The sequence below is a fragment of the Musca vetustissima genome, unplaced genomic scaffold, assembly GCF_032173495.1.
Source record: "Musca vetustissima isolate MV318-11 ecotype Yass unplaced genomic scaffold, APGP_CSIRO_Mvet_v1 utg17141, whole genome shotgun sequence".
NCBI classification, from domain to species: domain Eukaryota; kingdom Metazoa; phylum Arthropoda; class Insecta; order Diptera; family Muscidae; genus Musca; species Musca vetustissima.
In genome coordinates, this window is record NW_026873712.1 from 19,172 (window position 1) to 32,552 (window position 13,381).

The 13,381-nt window shown below is 32.4% G+C and overlaps 2 protein-coding genes across 2 annotated transcripts; one reads left to right on the forward strand and one right to left on the reverse strand.

Annotated features, from left to right (window-relative positions):
- Positions 1-4,935: 4,935 nt before the first annotated feature.
- LOC133327664 (zinc finger protein 62-like) lies at positions 4,936-6,403 on the reverse strand. The gene is made up of 3 exons (XM_061536190.1): positions 6,326-6,403; positions 5,340-6,259; positions 4,936-5,263 (listed from the first exon to the last, which is right to left on the reverse strand). Exons 1-3 carry the CDS (start codon positions 6,401-6,403, stop codon positions 4,936-4,938), a joined length of 1,326 nt encoding a protein of 441 aa, XP_061392174.1.
- A 1,501-nt stretch (positions 6,404-7,904) lies between these two features.
- LOC133327596 (caspase-8-like) lies at positions 7,905-9,994 on the forward strand. The gene is made up of 5 exons (XM_061536114.1): positions 7,905-8,000; positions 8,082-9,002; positions 9,067-9,408; positions 9,481-9,638; positions 9,864-9,994. The coding sequence occupies exons 1-5, from the start codon at positions 7,905-7,907 to the stop codon at positions 9,991-9,993; spliced, it is 1,647 nt and encodes a 548-aa protein (XP_061392098.1). The 3' UTR covers position 9,994.
- Positions 9,995-13,381: the final 3,387 nt, after the last annotated feature.

Genomic DNA, 13,381 nt, shown 5'->3' on the forward strand with positions numbered 1-13,381 from the left:
GAAGTAACGTTATCGATAATAACTTTTTCATTAGGAAAAGTTATCGATAATAACTATTTCATTATATAAAATTATCGATAATTGCTTTTCCATTAAGAAAAGTTATCGATAATAACTTTTTCATGAAGAAAAGTTATCGATAATAACTTTTTCATGAAGAAAAGTTATCGATAATAACTTTTTCATGAAGAAAAGTTATCGATAATAACTTTTTCATGAAAACATTTATCGATAATAATTTTTCTTTAGGGAAAGTGATCGATAATAACTTTTTCATGAAAACATTTATCGATAATAACTTTTTCATTAGGAAAAGTTATCGATAATAACATTTTCATTAGGAACATTTATCGATAACTACTTTTACATTAGGAAAATTTATCGATAACTACTTTTACATTAGGAAAATTTATCGATAACAAGTTTTTCATTAAGAAAAGTTATCGATAATAACTTTTTCATTCAGAAAAACATTTATCGGTAATAATTTTTTCATTAGGAAAAGCTATCTATAATAGCGTTTTCATTAAAAAAGTTATCGATAATAACTTTTTCATTAGGAAAATTTATCAATAACTACTTCTACATTAGAAAAATTTATCGATAACTTCTTTTTCATTGAGAAAAGTTATCGATAAAAAATTGTTCATGAAGAAATGTTACCGATAATAACTTTTTATTCAGAAAAACATTTATCGGTAATAATTTTTTTCATTAGGAAAAGCTATCTATAATAGCGTTTTCATTAAAAAAGTTATCGATAATAACTTTTTCATTAGGAAAATTTATCGATAACACGTTTTCTTTCATGATCACAAATGTTCTATAGCATAAACTCATCGATAATAATTGTTCTTATTATAACTTTGTCGATTACAATTATCGATAAAACAACTTTTTTATAAAAAACATCTGTCGGTAATAACTTTTCTATCGATAAATGTTATCGATTACAACTATATCTATAAAGAATATCTTTCCAAAAAAACTTTTCTATAAAGAAATGTTATCGATAACACTTTTTCTTAAAGAAAAAAAACAGTCGGTAATAACTTTTATATAAAGAAAAGTTATCGATAAAAAATGTTCTAGGACAAAATTTTATCGATAACAATTTTTTATATGAACAAATGTTATCGATAACAAATTTCCCATGGAAAAATATAATCGATAACAATATTCTTTAAATCATTGCCGACCCTATAAAGCATGTCCGTCTGTTGTAATCACTCTAGCCTCTAAACGAATTGAGATGGACCGCCAAAAATTTTGCACAGAACCGTATTTTGTCTGCAGGCAGGTCATGTTCGAAGATGGGCTATATCGGTCAACGTTTAGGCATAGCCTCCATAAAAGGGTACCAACCAATTTTCGATATTTTGTGGTTCTTGGTGCGTTTTTCAACCGAATTCGCTGAAATTTTGTACATTGGGTTATTTTTGGTTACCAAATGTCCTCACTACAAATTATTAATATCGGTTCACTTTTTCCGGTAGCCCCCATATAACGGTTTCTCCCAATTTACCGTGTTTTGGGGGGTTTAAGCGCGTTTTTAAACCAAATTCGCTGAAATTTGGTACAATGGATTATTTTTGGGTACCAAATGTCTCCACTAAAAAGTATATATATATAGATCCATTGTTTCGGGTAGCCCCCATATAGCGGTACCCCCCAATTTTCGATATTTTGGGGTCTCTGAGCGCATTTTTCATCCGATTTCGCTGAAATTTGGTACATTGGGTTCTTTTTGGGTACTAAATGTCCTCACTACAAATTATTAATATGGGTCCACATTTTCTGTTAGCCCCCATATAACGGTACCCCCCAATTTACGGTATTTTGGGTTGTTTAAGCGCGTTTTTAAAACGAATTCGCTGAAATTTGGTACAATGTGTTCTTTCACCCCCTTTTAAGGTAGTTCCCATATAACCCCCTTTTATATTAAAATAGTTAACTGATTAGTTCCGTGTGTAGGTGTTGTCCCCATATAGGCGTATTCTACCATAGTTTAGGGGATAATCGTTACTCGAAATAGTCAGTTTTATCCTACAAATTATGGAATTCTAAAACGATTAAGCCATCGGTTGTAATCATTCATTAAAAAACTCGAAACATACGATAAAATAATATTATACGATATAATTATACCTCCTGAAGGAAAGAATTGAGACACAAAACAAAAATATTGGGTATAGCCCACATATAACTATAACCCAAATATGCGCTAATTCCTACACTATGTAATCGAACTTTGTAATCTAAATTGAAGTAATTCGAGGATTGTATATTCTACCATGCGGTATTAGTATCAGTCCACGCTTTGGGGTTTTCATTAAAAATTGCTGAAATTTGTATATGGTATATTCCCTATATTTTCATTTCAAGTACCTGTCAGTGTATCTATGGTGGAGGGTATCCAAAGTTCGGCCCGGCCGAACTTAATGCTTTTTCACTTGTTTTTTTTTTTTTTTAAATAATGGAAATATTTTAAAATTAAAAAATATATATTTTGAAATAAAAATCTATAGTTTTTTTATTCGAATTAAAAATATGTATATATATATATATATATTACAATTCTCGACAATTTTTTTTTTTATAAGGCCTACTTTTTTCCTTAGCGCATTTTTTGTGAAATCAAATCTAAATATAAATGCCATTAAAATATTTAAACATTGTTTTTAGTTTATAAACCTAGATGTCTATATGCTCAATTTGTTGGTTCAAAATGAAAAAAATAGATAAGTTTTGTAAAAAAGGAAATTAAATATCGCCCTGGATTTATAGCACTAAGCTTTCTAAAAATAAAAAATTAAAAAAAAAAACAAAACCAATTCCACCAGTAAATCTAACCGCCCTATCTATATATTTACAAACACACAATCAGACACATAGAAAGGATATTTCCACTGTCTATATATCCTCTCTTCAAGCAAGGAACACAAAAATTTAATTTTGGAAAAAGTATTTTCTTATAAAAATTAAAAAAGGAAATATTGAAAAACGAATGCCTTGTATTTTTTGTGTCATATTTTTTCACTTCCCAATATTTTAACTAATACCTTAAAAATAATTTTTTATTTGGTTTTGGAGGTTAGGTGAAGAAGATCCCTTCCCATCCACACAATCTCTCTCTCTCTCCAGTGTACGATTTTTAATTTTAATTTTTGTTGCCTGATTTTTTGTTTAAATGTTAATTTCTTTTTATATATAAGTACAGCTTATGAAAAAAATAAACAAAAAATATTTAAATAAAAAATACAATTTTTCTGTTATACAAGTGCTTAAAAAAAAAAAAAAAAAAAATTAAAAATAAAATTAAAGATCCAAACAACAACTACAACAAAATATAAATATTTAGTATTTAATAATTATTAAATTATACAGTAACAACAACAAAACCTATTATTAACAAAAAAGCAAAAACAACAAAACAAGGAAATATAAAATTAAAACAAAATCAATTAAACATTTTTTTTTTGAATTAACAAATTAATATAAAAAAGAAGAAGTTTGGTGGAATTTCATTCGATGGGAAGAGGGGATCAAAAAATGTATTATTTAATTCCATTTTTTTAATCCTGATAGATCTATTACTAGACATTTAAAAAATATTTGAAAAAAAAAATCCAAAATCATTCAATCATTAATACCGAGCAAGGATTCAGACAAGGTGAATGTTTTAAGCTCGGCTTATGGAACTAAAGTTCTGTCACAAGCCAGCTAAGTAAGTACATGCCTTCGGTAGGACGTTTAAAAATACTTTTTAAAATTCCACACCTTTGGTAGGATATTTTTTATAAAGGAATGTTTTTTTTATAAAGGAATGGTCTCCTCTCCATTGGAACGACCGCGCCGGTGGTACAGGGTTTTTGTTTTAAAATTTGCGATTTTTTATTTGAAAATTTGTTCATTTTTTAATTTTTGTTTAAAAATAAAAAAAATACTAAAATTACATTATAACTAAATATCAATACATATATAATATGTACTTCATACGATTCATACAAAAAAAAATATACATATATTTCGAGAAGAATATCGAAAAAATGAGATTCCTCATACTTTTAAAAATAAGTAATGTAAGTCTTGATTTAGATTAGGCGAGCTTACTTGCGGCAATTCTTATCGTTCTCTTTTGAACTTGCTTCATGCGTCTATACAAGGCAATTCGGTTTCAAAAAAATTTTTTTTTTTATTTGTTTCAAACAGTTTTTTCACATTTAAATAAATATAAAATGTCAAAAAATACGAAATATACAAAACGAATTGCCAGAAAATTGTCGGTACGAGCAATTTTTTTCCATTTCTATTTCCCTTGCCCCTCTCTCCTTCAAAAAAGACTTGCCGCAAGTAAACTCGCCTAATCTAAATTGGGACTAATAATATTAATTATTTTTCCTAAATTTCGATTTAATTATATTAAAATGGTTTCATCATTTAAGGCCACAAAACCGGAATCTTTGATAATATCATTTTCATCCTCATCATCACAATCGTTTGTTACAATTTCATCAGGATTATCAACATCCTGTTCATGCAACAGATAATTATCATTTATTTTATTATGACGCTTGCCATTAACAGGGGCGCCGTCATTGGTTGAAATTTTTTGCGGGTGTAATTTCATGTGATACTGAAATTAAAAAAAAAGAAAATGTTCTTTGTGAATATGTCTAACGAAAATGGGTTCACATTTCTTACCTGCAAATGATGTTTTCGCCGAAATGGTTTTGAACAAAATTCACATTTAAATCTCGGCTCCGAGGCATGTATGGTGGTGACATGTTGTCTCAACGTTTTCGGATTGGCAAATTTTTGCGGACATAATTCACATCTAAATTCAACATCCATATGCTTGAGAATGTGGGTGCGTAAATGTTCGGCCAGCATATAGCTATTGCCACACACATCACAGACATGGGGACGATGGCCTTAAAAGTAACAAACAAATTTTAAATGATAAAAATTTGTTAAAAAAATTACCCGTTCATCCTTACCGGTATGCAAACGTTGATGAACTTTTAAATCAGCCTTGGCCAGAAAAGTTTTATCACACTGATCACAGCTAAAATTGCGTATATTATTATGGCGATTCATGTGATATTGATAGTGGACTTTTTGGTTAAAGGTGCGCTGGCAAATTTCACATTGAAAGGCTGGGGTCTCGGTGTGTTTTTTCATGTGTGAGGCCAAACTGCGGGCCGATTTCAATACTGTGTCACACATCTTGCAGGCAAAACTCTGGGCATGTATGTAGGTACTAAATGAAATAAAAAAAGAAATAAATTTAAAATAAAACTTCCAATAAAATTCCCCACATCTCCCCTTCTACCCACCTATGATATTTATAATCCTCCAATTCGGTAAATATTTCCGTACACTCTGTACAATTATATATTTGTATGGGCTCACCAATTGATAATGTCCTTCGACTATCGGTGGTTCTTCGCCTTTTTGCAGTTGTTGTTGTTTTTATTGTTCCATAGGAATTATAGCTTTTTTCACTTGTCACATATGAATCAATATACGAATATTGTTCATCATTACACGACGACAAACGTGAATCGATTTCTTCAATTGTAAAATTATCCAAAGAATTTGTTGTGACAGTTTCCATATCACCACCATAGCTACTAACCACCGTCGTCTGATCATCATCATCGTTATCATCACGATAATGGTCGTTGGTGTTCTCCATTTCCATTTCCTGTACATTATTATCACTTTGTGTTGTATCATCAATAACTTTATATATTTCCATGACATAATCGGATTTATCCAAGCTAACACAATTTTCTAAATCTACGACAGTGTCTTCTTCTTCATGACTCGGCTGATCATTTAATTGATCTGTTTCCAAAATAGCAGATGACACAATGTTTGCAACTCTATTGCTGTCCTCATTATGGTCTGTGGTAACGCTAGGTAATATCAAAACTCCATTTGGTAAAGCATTAGGGATCATGTCTGTTACTATTTGTGGTGGTTTTACCACCAATAGATGGTTATCCTCCATCAATTCACCTTGGTGATTTTTATCCACAAAATCTTCTTCACCATATAACTCTTGTGATGGTGGTGGGGGCATCGGCACCCTTCCCTCCTCACCCAATGCCATTACAGCTTCATCATACAATTTACTTAAATATTCCAAAGTGTTCAATGCCTTTTCTTTTAATTTGTGAAATAACTTCATTTGTAGGCCACAACTGTTGCACAAATAACGTGGATAATATTCGTAGGATTCGGGTAATAGCTACAAAATTAAATTTTCCATTAATTTTCATTAATAATTTCTAGAAATTTGTTTCCTTCCTCCTACCTTTGTAAACAAATTCTCATAAAGTTTGCCGCATTCCGTCAATGGTGGTGTCATGGCTGCTGCATCTTCCTTGGCCATTTCATACATACACTCATAATCACTGTCCTGATTAGGGTTACGACAAACCCTGCAGCTATTTATTATGTCAGGATTTGAAATTAACATTGTTTTATTTTAAAATTACTTATTTTTCTTTTCTAGGAGTCACATAGAAATAATAAACAACGAAATAAATGTGTGTTCAATTATTCACTAAATGGAACTAGAAACACTAAAAACGTTCCGAAGGAGAAAACTAAATTAAAATCAATTATTCACTAAATTGAACGTTTGAATTAGTAGCGCAGTTTCTTTGTTTTAAAAATTATCAAAAATGATCAATATTGGTCCATTTTGTAGGGTAGCCCCCATATTATCCCAAATTTCGATATTTTCGGGGAGTTTGAGCTGGAGTTTCAACCAAATTAGTTGTAATTTATATTTTGAATATTATTTTTAATAAAAAATCTCCCTACAAAAAATGATCAATATTGTTTGAAGTATGGATTTTTTGGGTGCATTTTTAAACCGAATCAGGTTCTCGTTGTGTGTCAAATCTTCCTACCAAAAATTGCCTATATCGGTTTACGTTTTGATGTAGCTCTTATATAACCGCACCATTACATTTTCGATATTTTAAAGACTTTGGCAGCAATTTCGCTACGATGCGGCTGATATTTACTATAAATGATTCTTGAAGGCCCATATTTTTAGCCTCCATATAAGAGTAGGACACCATTATCAGTATTTTGAAGTTTTTAACCCGAATTTTTATTTTGAATATTAACTAATTCTCAAGCATACTTTAAGGAGAAACGATTATTTTTTGGAACACAATTTGAAATAATGTCGATTTAGCATATGATTTAGAGCAAATCAAGACATTGAGTGGATTTAATTTTGTATGGTAAATCGAGGTAATTCTAGCTGAATTTAGCAATTAAAACGATATACGCGCCTTTAAGTAAGTTTTAAAATTCGTTTCGGCAACGAATTTTACTCGATTGCATATCTCCATATTTGTCGGTTCAACATCCTCTATGACGTTTATGTAATAGAATTGTTCATATAAATCCAGTACAATGTAAATGTACTGCTATTTGTCATATACGTTATGGTGTTGACATTTGAAATTGAGTGGATTTAGCAGTCTAAACGCGCATAGGCCGTTTTAGCATACAATATCGTTTAAATACCCTTCCCAGACAATAAACTGGTTCATTTTAGAAATGAATATGACAAATCGAACGATTTTGGTTATGGTCTGCCTTAACAGCTGATTGATATATCATTGTTGTGATTCAAACGCCCCCAGATCACATTCCCATAATGGAAATGATGGAACATCAATGAACTAGTTCATTTATAGGGAATGAATACGAGAAATTGAACGTTTTGATGATGGCCTGCCCAAACAGCTGATTGATATACCATTGTGTTTATTTTGTATTTTTGGTGTGAGGAGAAAGGCTGTTGATTGTTTGTTGCATTTCTTTAGTGGTTTGTGGTGATTCCCCGTGAAACACGAGGCATTTTCAGAATGGCCTATCATCGTCGAAACTTAATGGATCGCATCAATGACATAGACATTGAGGATCTGCAATATGTGGAGCGTGATTTGTGTTTCTATGAATTGGTAAGTAAGCCACTCCCCCCGTCGTTCCAATCTGATCATGACTAATTCAAACATTGTTACTGTTTTTGTTTCCCCCACAAGGTATCATTGGGATTTCTGCTTTATGGTCGGGAAAAAACCACTTCCGAATATATCCTACAAAAACTGATTGTACTCCAACAAAATCCACCGAGAGGTAATGGGCGGGAGGTGGCCAACAGTGATATACTACGTAAATATGCCACTATTAATACACATACCTGGCAAATGAGCATTATTGAGGCGCTGGCAATTATTCGAGCAAAAAAGGTATTACGAAAATTAGGGTTCGTTTGGAAGGAACTGCGTGATATCTATCTGCCACATTTACCCGAAATAAGTGTACACATACATCCGTTGCTAAAGGCCCTCTATAAGATTTGCGAACGTCTGTCCATTGCCCAGGCCGGTCGAATGGTAATGAAAATCAATGAAATGTATTTACGACACGAAGCACAAAGTTTACGTTTCTACGATTATAGCTATTTGGAGGTGTTTCTATTGTTTTGGATAACACGTGATGTCATTGCCATTGGCAATGATAGTTTGCAGGGAGCAGATGTATTGAATTTAATTGGCTATTTTAAAGTTAATGATTTGGAAACGATGAAAACCATTTTGGTTGAGACAATTAATCATAATACGGGCCGGAGGATGGCTAATGCGGTGGCAAGTGATTCAAACAGGAAATTCGTGGCGACATCTGTAACAACAACTGCTAATGTGTCAAATGGTGGTCGCCAAGATACTGATTCTAATCAGGATTCGGGTGCTGTAATGGATTCGCTTGATATGATTTCGGCAGAACAACAACCACAACAAGCAGTTTTGCCACAGGCAAATGGTGGTGGTGATGCTGTAACGGCGGACATTCATGCCGAATTTGATCATACCGAACGTTATGTCATACGTAAAAACCGGGCTGGATTTGTTTTGATTATCAATCAAAGTGAATTCTATCGGGATACCAATCCGGAAGTGAAGGTAAAATTTCTGTCTTCATTTTTTAAATTTTCGAAAAAAATAATGAGTTTTTTTTCATTTTTAGGATCTTCTGCCCAAAATCCCCTTTAGAAAACATCGTGCCGGAACGGATGTTGATCGTGATAAACTGCAAGAGCTTTTTTCATCATTTGGCTATACACCGGTGGTGTGCAATAATCTAACCCATGATGAAATGTTAAACACCATACGTGATACGGTAAAGAGATCCCTTATACGAGATTCCTTAATTGTCTGTATACTAACACATGGCATGGAAGGTGTGGTCTATGGTTGTAATAGTGTACCGGTTAGTATAAATTACATTAAGGCAATAATGGCCGACGAAACGCTGAAAGGGAAACCAAAGTTGTTAATAATACAAGCGTGTCAAAAGAATATAGCTCCCGTGGATACGGTAAGTCTGGGAGAAGGAAGAGTGTTATCCCTAATTATAATGTATGTTTTTGTAATTTTCTAGAGCATATCAAATTCGGAACAAAATCCTCATCCCGATGCCTATGCTGATATGTTGACAGCCATGTCTTCCATACCTGGTACGGAGGCCATACGCCACACAATAACGGGAAGTTGGTTTATAGAGTCATTGTGTAATCTAACCGCTAAATGGTGTGCACGGTGGGTACAATTTTTTTGAAGTTTTGGAGATCAATAATCTGAGTATATTAAAATCTGCTCAATATATACTTTATATCTGTTCCACAACTTACAAGAATGTGCAATTTTTTACTACCATAAAAAATTTCCCTTTATTATAAAATTAAAAATTAGTTAATACTTTCAGTTCGGAAACCGACTGTTTTTTATAAAAATTATGTTTTTTTTTTCTTTCCGTTTTTTTAGCAAACACATGTTGGACATTTTAACAAATGTGAACGCGGATGTGGCCAAAAGACGTGATGAAAATGAATATATGTTACCCATAATGAGTTCAACATTACGCAAAGATTTCTTTTTACCTCCACGGACTTGATGGAAACCAACATTGACCTAAATTATATGCCTTTATATTTTATATATTAATTATTTTCTGACGTTTTTTATTTTTGTAAATTGAGAAATTGTATATTTTTAAGATCAATTTAATTTGTTTAAATAAAGTGAATATTATTGCAATTTGATATGAAATTATCTTTTCAAGGCCTGGATATTTTAAAATTATTTTATATCAAAAAAATTAAAAAAAAAATTTTTTTTCTAGGCGTAAATTTTTTAAATTGTAAAATCAATTTTAATATATCTACGCTTTAAAATGATAAATTTAAAAAAAATTTACGCCAAAAAAAAAAAAAAAAAAAAAAAAAATAAATTTGGTTATATTTGCCTTAAAAAAAAAATTTCAAAAAAATCTATGTCTTGAAGAATTTTTTTTTTTTTAATATTTTTTTTAAAAAAATAGATAAACAAGGCTTGGTATAAAAAAAAATCAATGTGTGGCTAAAAAACTTGTAGGGCGTGAATTGAAAAAATCAAGGTGAGGATTAAAAAAAAAGAAATTTTTAGAATTTGTGTAAAAAATCTTCAATCTTCGCCTTGAAGATTTGCGGGGCGGTATTTGCTCTCTCAGGAGACGATGGTTCCTTGCGGACTTGCCCTTCTTTCTATTCCGACCACTGGTGGATCCACTCAAAGCTTTAGCAGCAACCACTTCACCTTTGTCGCTAGGCGTAGAATCGGGCTTTGAGACAGAGCCCTCCCCACGTTGATCACCCTTATGGATGAAATTTTGTGTCGCCGATTCCACTACTTCACTCGATTCAGTGGTCTCCTTGGAGATTTTTGATCGAGCAGTTAGTGAGGGAGATCCTCTCCATCTGGAGCTCACGATGGAAAGCGTGCGGATAGATTCTTTCGAACTTATTTACGAATCTCATCATGCCCTTGATGAGGTGAACCTCCCTTTCCGAAAGCAAATTCGCGTCTCGCCCACGAATTTGCAAAGATACGAAACAGCATCAGATACTTCTCGGGTATTTCCAAACTTTGAGTCGCTGTCCGTTGCTGGGGTCTAGATAGATTTCCCATCGACGGACATCGACTCCGTCGCAGATTGCCTCTGAAGTTTATTGTCGGCAAGTGCCGACACAGGACCTGTTTGAGTCAGACTTGAAGTCGGTGGGTCAACAAGGTCTACGCTTCCTTAGTTTAGGCTACAACAATCCCGTTGTGTAGACTTGGCCGGGATCACCGTGGTGTCCAGCTCATCATCAGTCAGGGTGAGATTTAGTAGCAGTTCCTCCGGAAGCGTATCCCCACATTGCTCTTCCGGTACAAGTCTGTCTAACTGGTCGAAGATTTCCCTGATCTTCTCCTCTAAACTATCGCGGATAGCGTTAAGGGTCCCGTGTAGTTCGTCCCCTCCCAGAACTACAGTCCTGGCAGTCAGAGAATGATTTCCATTAGTCTTGACTTGCTCGTTTGCCAGTATAATTGCCGGTTCGGGTTTGAAATTGATGCGCTTGTGACACATAAAGTGCCAAAGCATCCACACATAGAACAGCCGGATCACAATCGCTTGATCTCGACGCCAAGTGGCATGTGATCACACCAACGATTGCCGCCGGTACTGCGTTATTAACTCCCTGCACCCTAACTTTATTCTTTTTACTCTTTTTTCCCATTGTAGTTTATTAATTTAAGGGCATTACTCCGATCCACGGTCCACGAGGATCCGAAGATCCACAAGGTATTTGACGTATACGTTATTAAATTGGCATTTAAGATCGAATCAAATTCCGTAAATCTAAACGGAAATGACAATTTAAATTATTTCAATTTAAATTCAATTTATTTCATATACAAGAATCTAGCCCAAAGAGCCAAGGGCGATTCAAAAAACAACGAAATATGTGATTTATTATTTATTCAAACCCCATAGGAAATTCGGTTTTATATATAATTTAAAAAAAAAAATAGGTACTTTTTTGAAGTCCTCTAAAAAACTGCCAACAATTTGAAAATAAAAATGCAACATTGTGTTTTTTTTGTTTTCGTTAAACTTTTATTTTCATTATTTATAATTTATTCATTTTTTATTTGGCATTATTTATTTATTTTTGTTATATATAATTTGTTCAAAATTTACAGTAATTTTTATTTTTAATATTTTTTTCTTTTTACATGTTATATATTTTTTTTAATTTTGTTTTACTTTCTGGCATCTAAACATGTTTAGTTTTTCATACATCTTATTTTTTCTTACTTGTATAGCTTGTCATTTTCTTAAATTAACAAAATTGTTATTGTTTTCATATATTTTATTTTTATTTTATATTACTAATTTTTATTCTATACATATTCATAATTTTATTTTAGAAGTTTCATAAAAAATAAAAATAAATACAACACAATAAAAATAATAAATAATTAATATAAATAAAATTAATTAAAATACTTACTTAATGAAATAATAAAAGTGTAGTGAAAAGTTTGACATGTGAGCTGGTTACTTTAAAATGTAAAAGTGCTTTTAGATTTTTTTTTTTTTTTTTTTTTTTTTTTGGACTCGACAGTTGATTTCTCCGTCAAGAAGTAGTTGGTACCCGATACCCGAAGTATTCATGTACCAGTTGCTAAGTTATCGGTTATCGATTGTTAGTTCCTTTTTTTGGTATTTTCTTCTAGTGGTGTGTGCGTATTATAGTTGTATGTTGTTTTTCTTAATGAATTGGCACAATTCATTAAAGTGTTCGCTGGAGAAGGTTTTGAGAATCGCTGGTAAGTCCGAGAAAATCGTGAAAAAATTGTAATTTAACCGCTCACTGTTGTATTTAGGACATACAAAGATTTGGTGATTGTCGGTGTTTGGTATATTGCAGATTTCGCATATGTTGGAATTTTCAGCCTTTATTAAAAACAGGTAAGTTTTGCCATAGGTGTGTCCTGTGAAAAGACGATTAATGAGTTTTATGTTACCAGGAGTGAGGTTAGTGCCATAAAACCAGTGACGAGTTGGCGGTTCAGGAAAAAATTGGGAGAAGTATGTGCCTTTTCTTGTGATGATATTTTTGTAATTTTCATTCCATTCTCTCCATAGGTGTTGATAAACTAATGAATAGCCATCCTTTATTGCCAGCTTAGTGGTTATGGATGCCCCGACTTGAGCTGCGTATTTTGCAAAGAAGTCTGCCCTTTCATTAGCAGGGATACCAATGTGTGAAGGAGTCCAAATAAAAGTGAGTAGAGATATTTTACTATTGTTGACCTTTTTGATGATATCATTGGCTAGGTAGTTTTGTACCGTATTGTTTTTGAGAATTTGACACGCATTCTTGCTGTCAGTTAGTATGGTTGCCTTATTGATGTTGTCTTCAATCATTATATCAATCGCTTTGTTTATTGCATGTAATTCACCCATCAGG

What these genes read in the sequence shown, in the direction of transcription:
- LOC133327664 (XM_061536190.1), bottom strand. Translation starts at nt 6,403, where the DNA reads ATGGCCAAGGAAGATGCAGCAGCCATGACACCACCATTGACGGAATGC. An exon ending in ATGAGAATTTGTTTACAAAG is followed by an intron (nt 6,260 to 6,325) that starts GTAGGAGGAAGG and finishes TTAATTTTGTAG; the next exon opens with CTATTACCCGAATCCTACGA. An exon ending in GAGGATTATAAATATCATAG is followed by an intron (nt 5,264 to 5,339) that starts GTGGGTAGAAGG and finishes TATTTCATTTAG; the next exon opens with TACCTACATACATGCCCAGA.
- LOC133327596 (XM_061536114.1), top strand. Translation starts at nt 7,905, where the DNA reads ATGGCCTATCATCGTCGAAACTTAATGGATCGCATCAATGACATAGAC. An exon ending in GTCAAAAGAATATAGCTCCC is followed by an intron (nt 9,409 to 9,480) that starts GTGGATACGGTA and finishes GTAATTTTCTAG; the next exon opens with AGCATATCAAATTCGGAACA. An exon ending in ACCGCTAAATGGTGTGCACG is followed by an intron (nt 9,639 to 9,863) that starts GTGGGTACAATT and finishes CCGTTTTTTTAG; the next exon opens with CAAACACATGTTGGACATTT.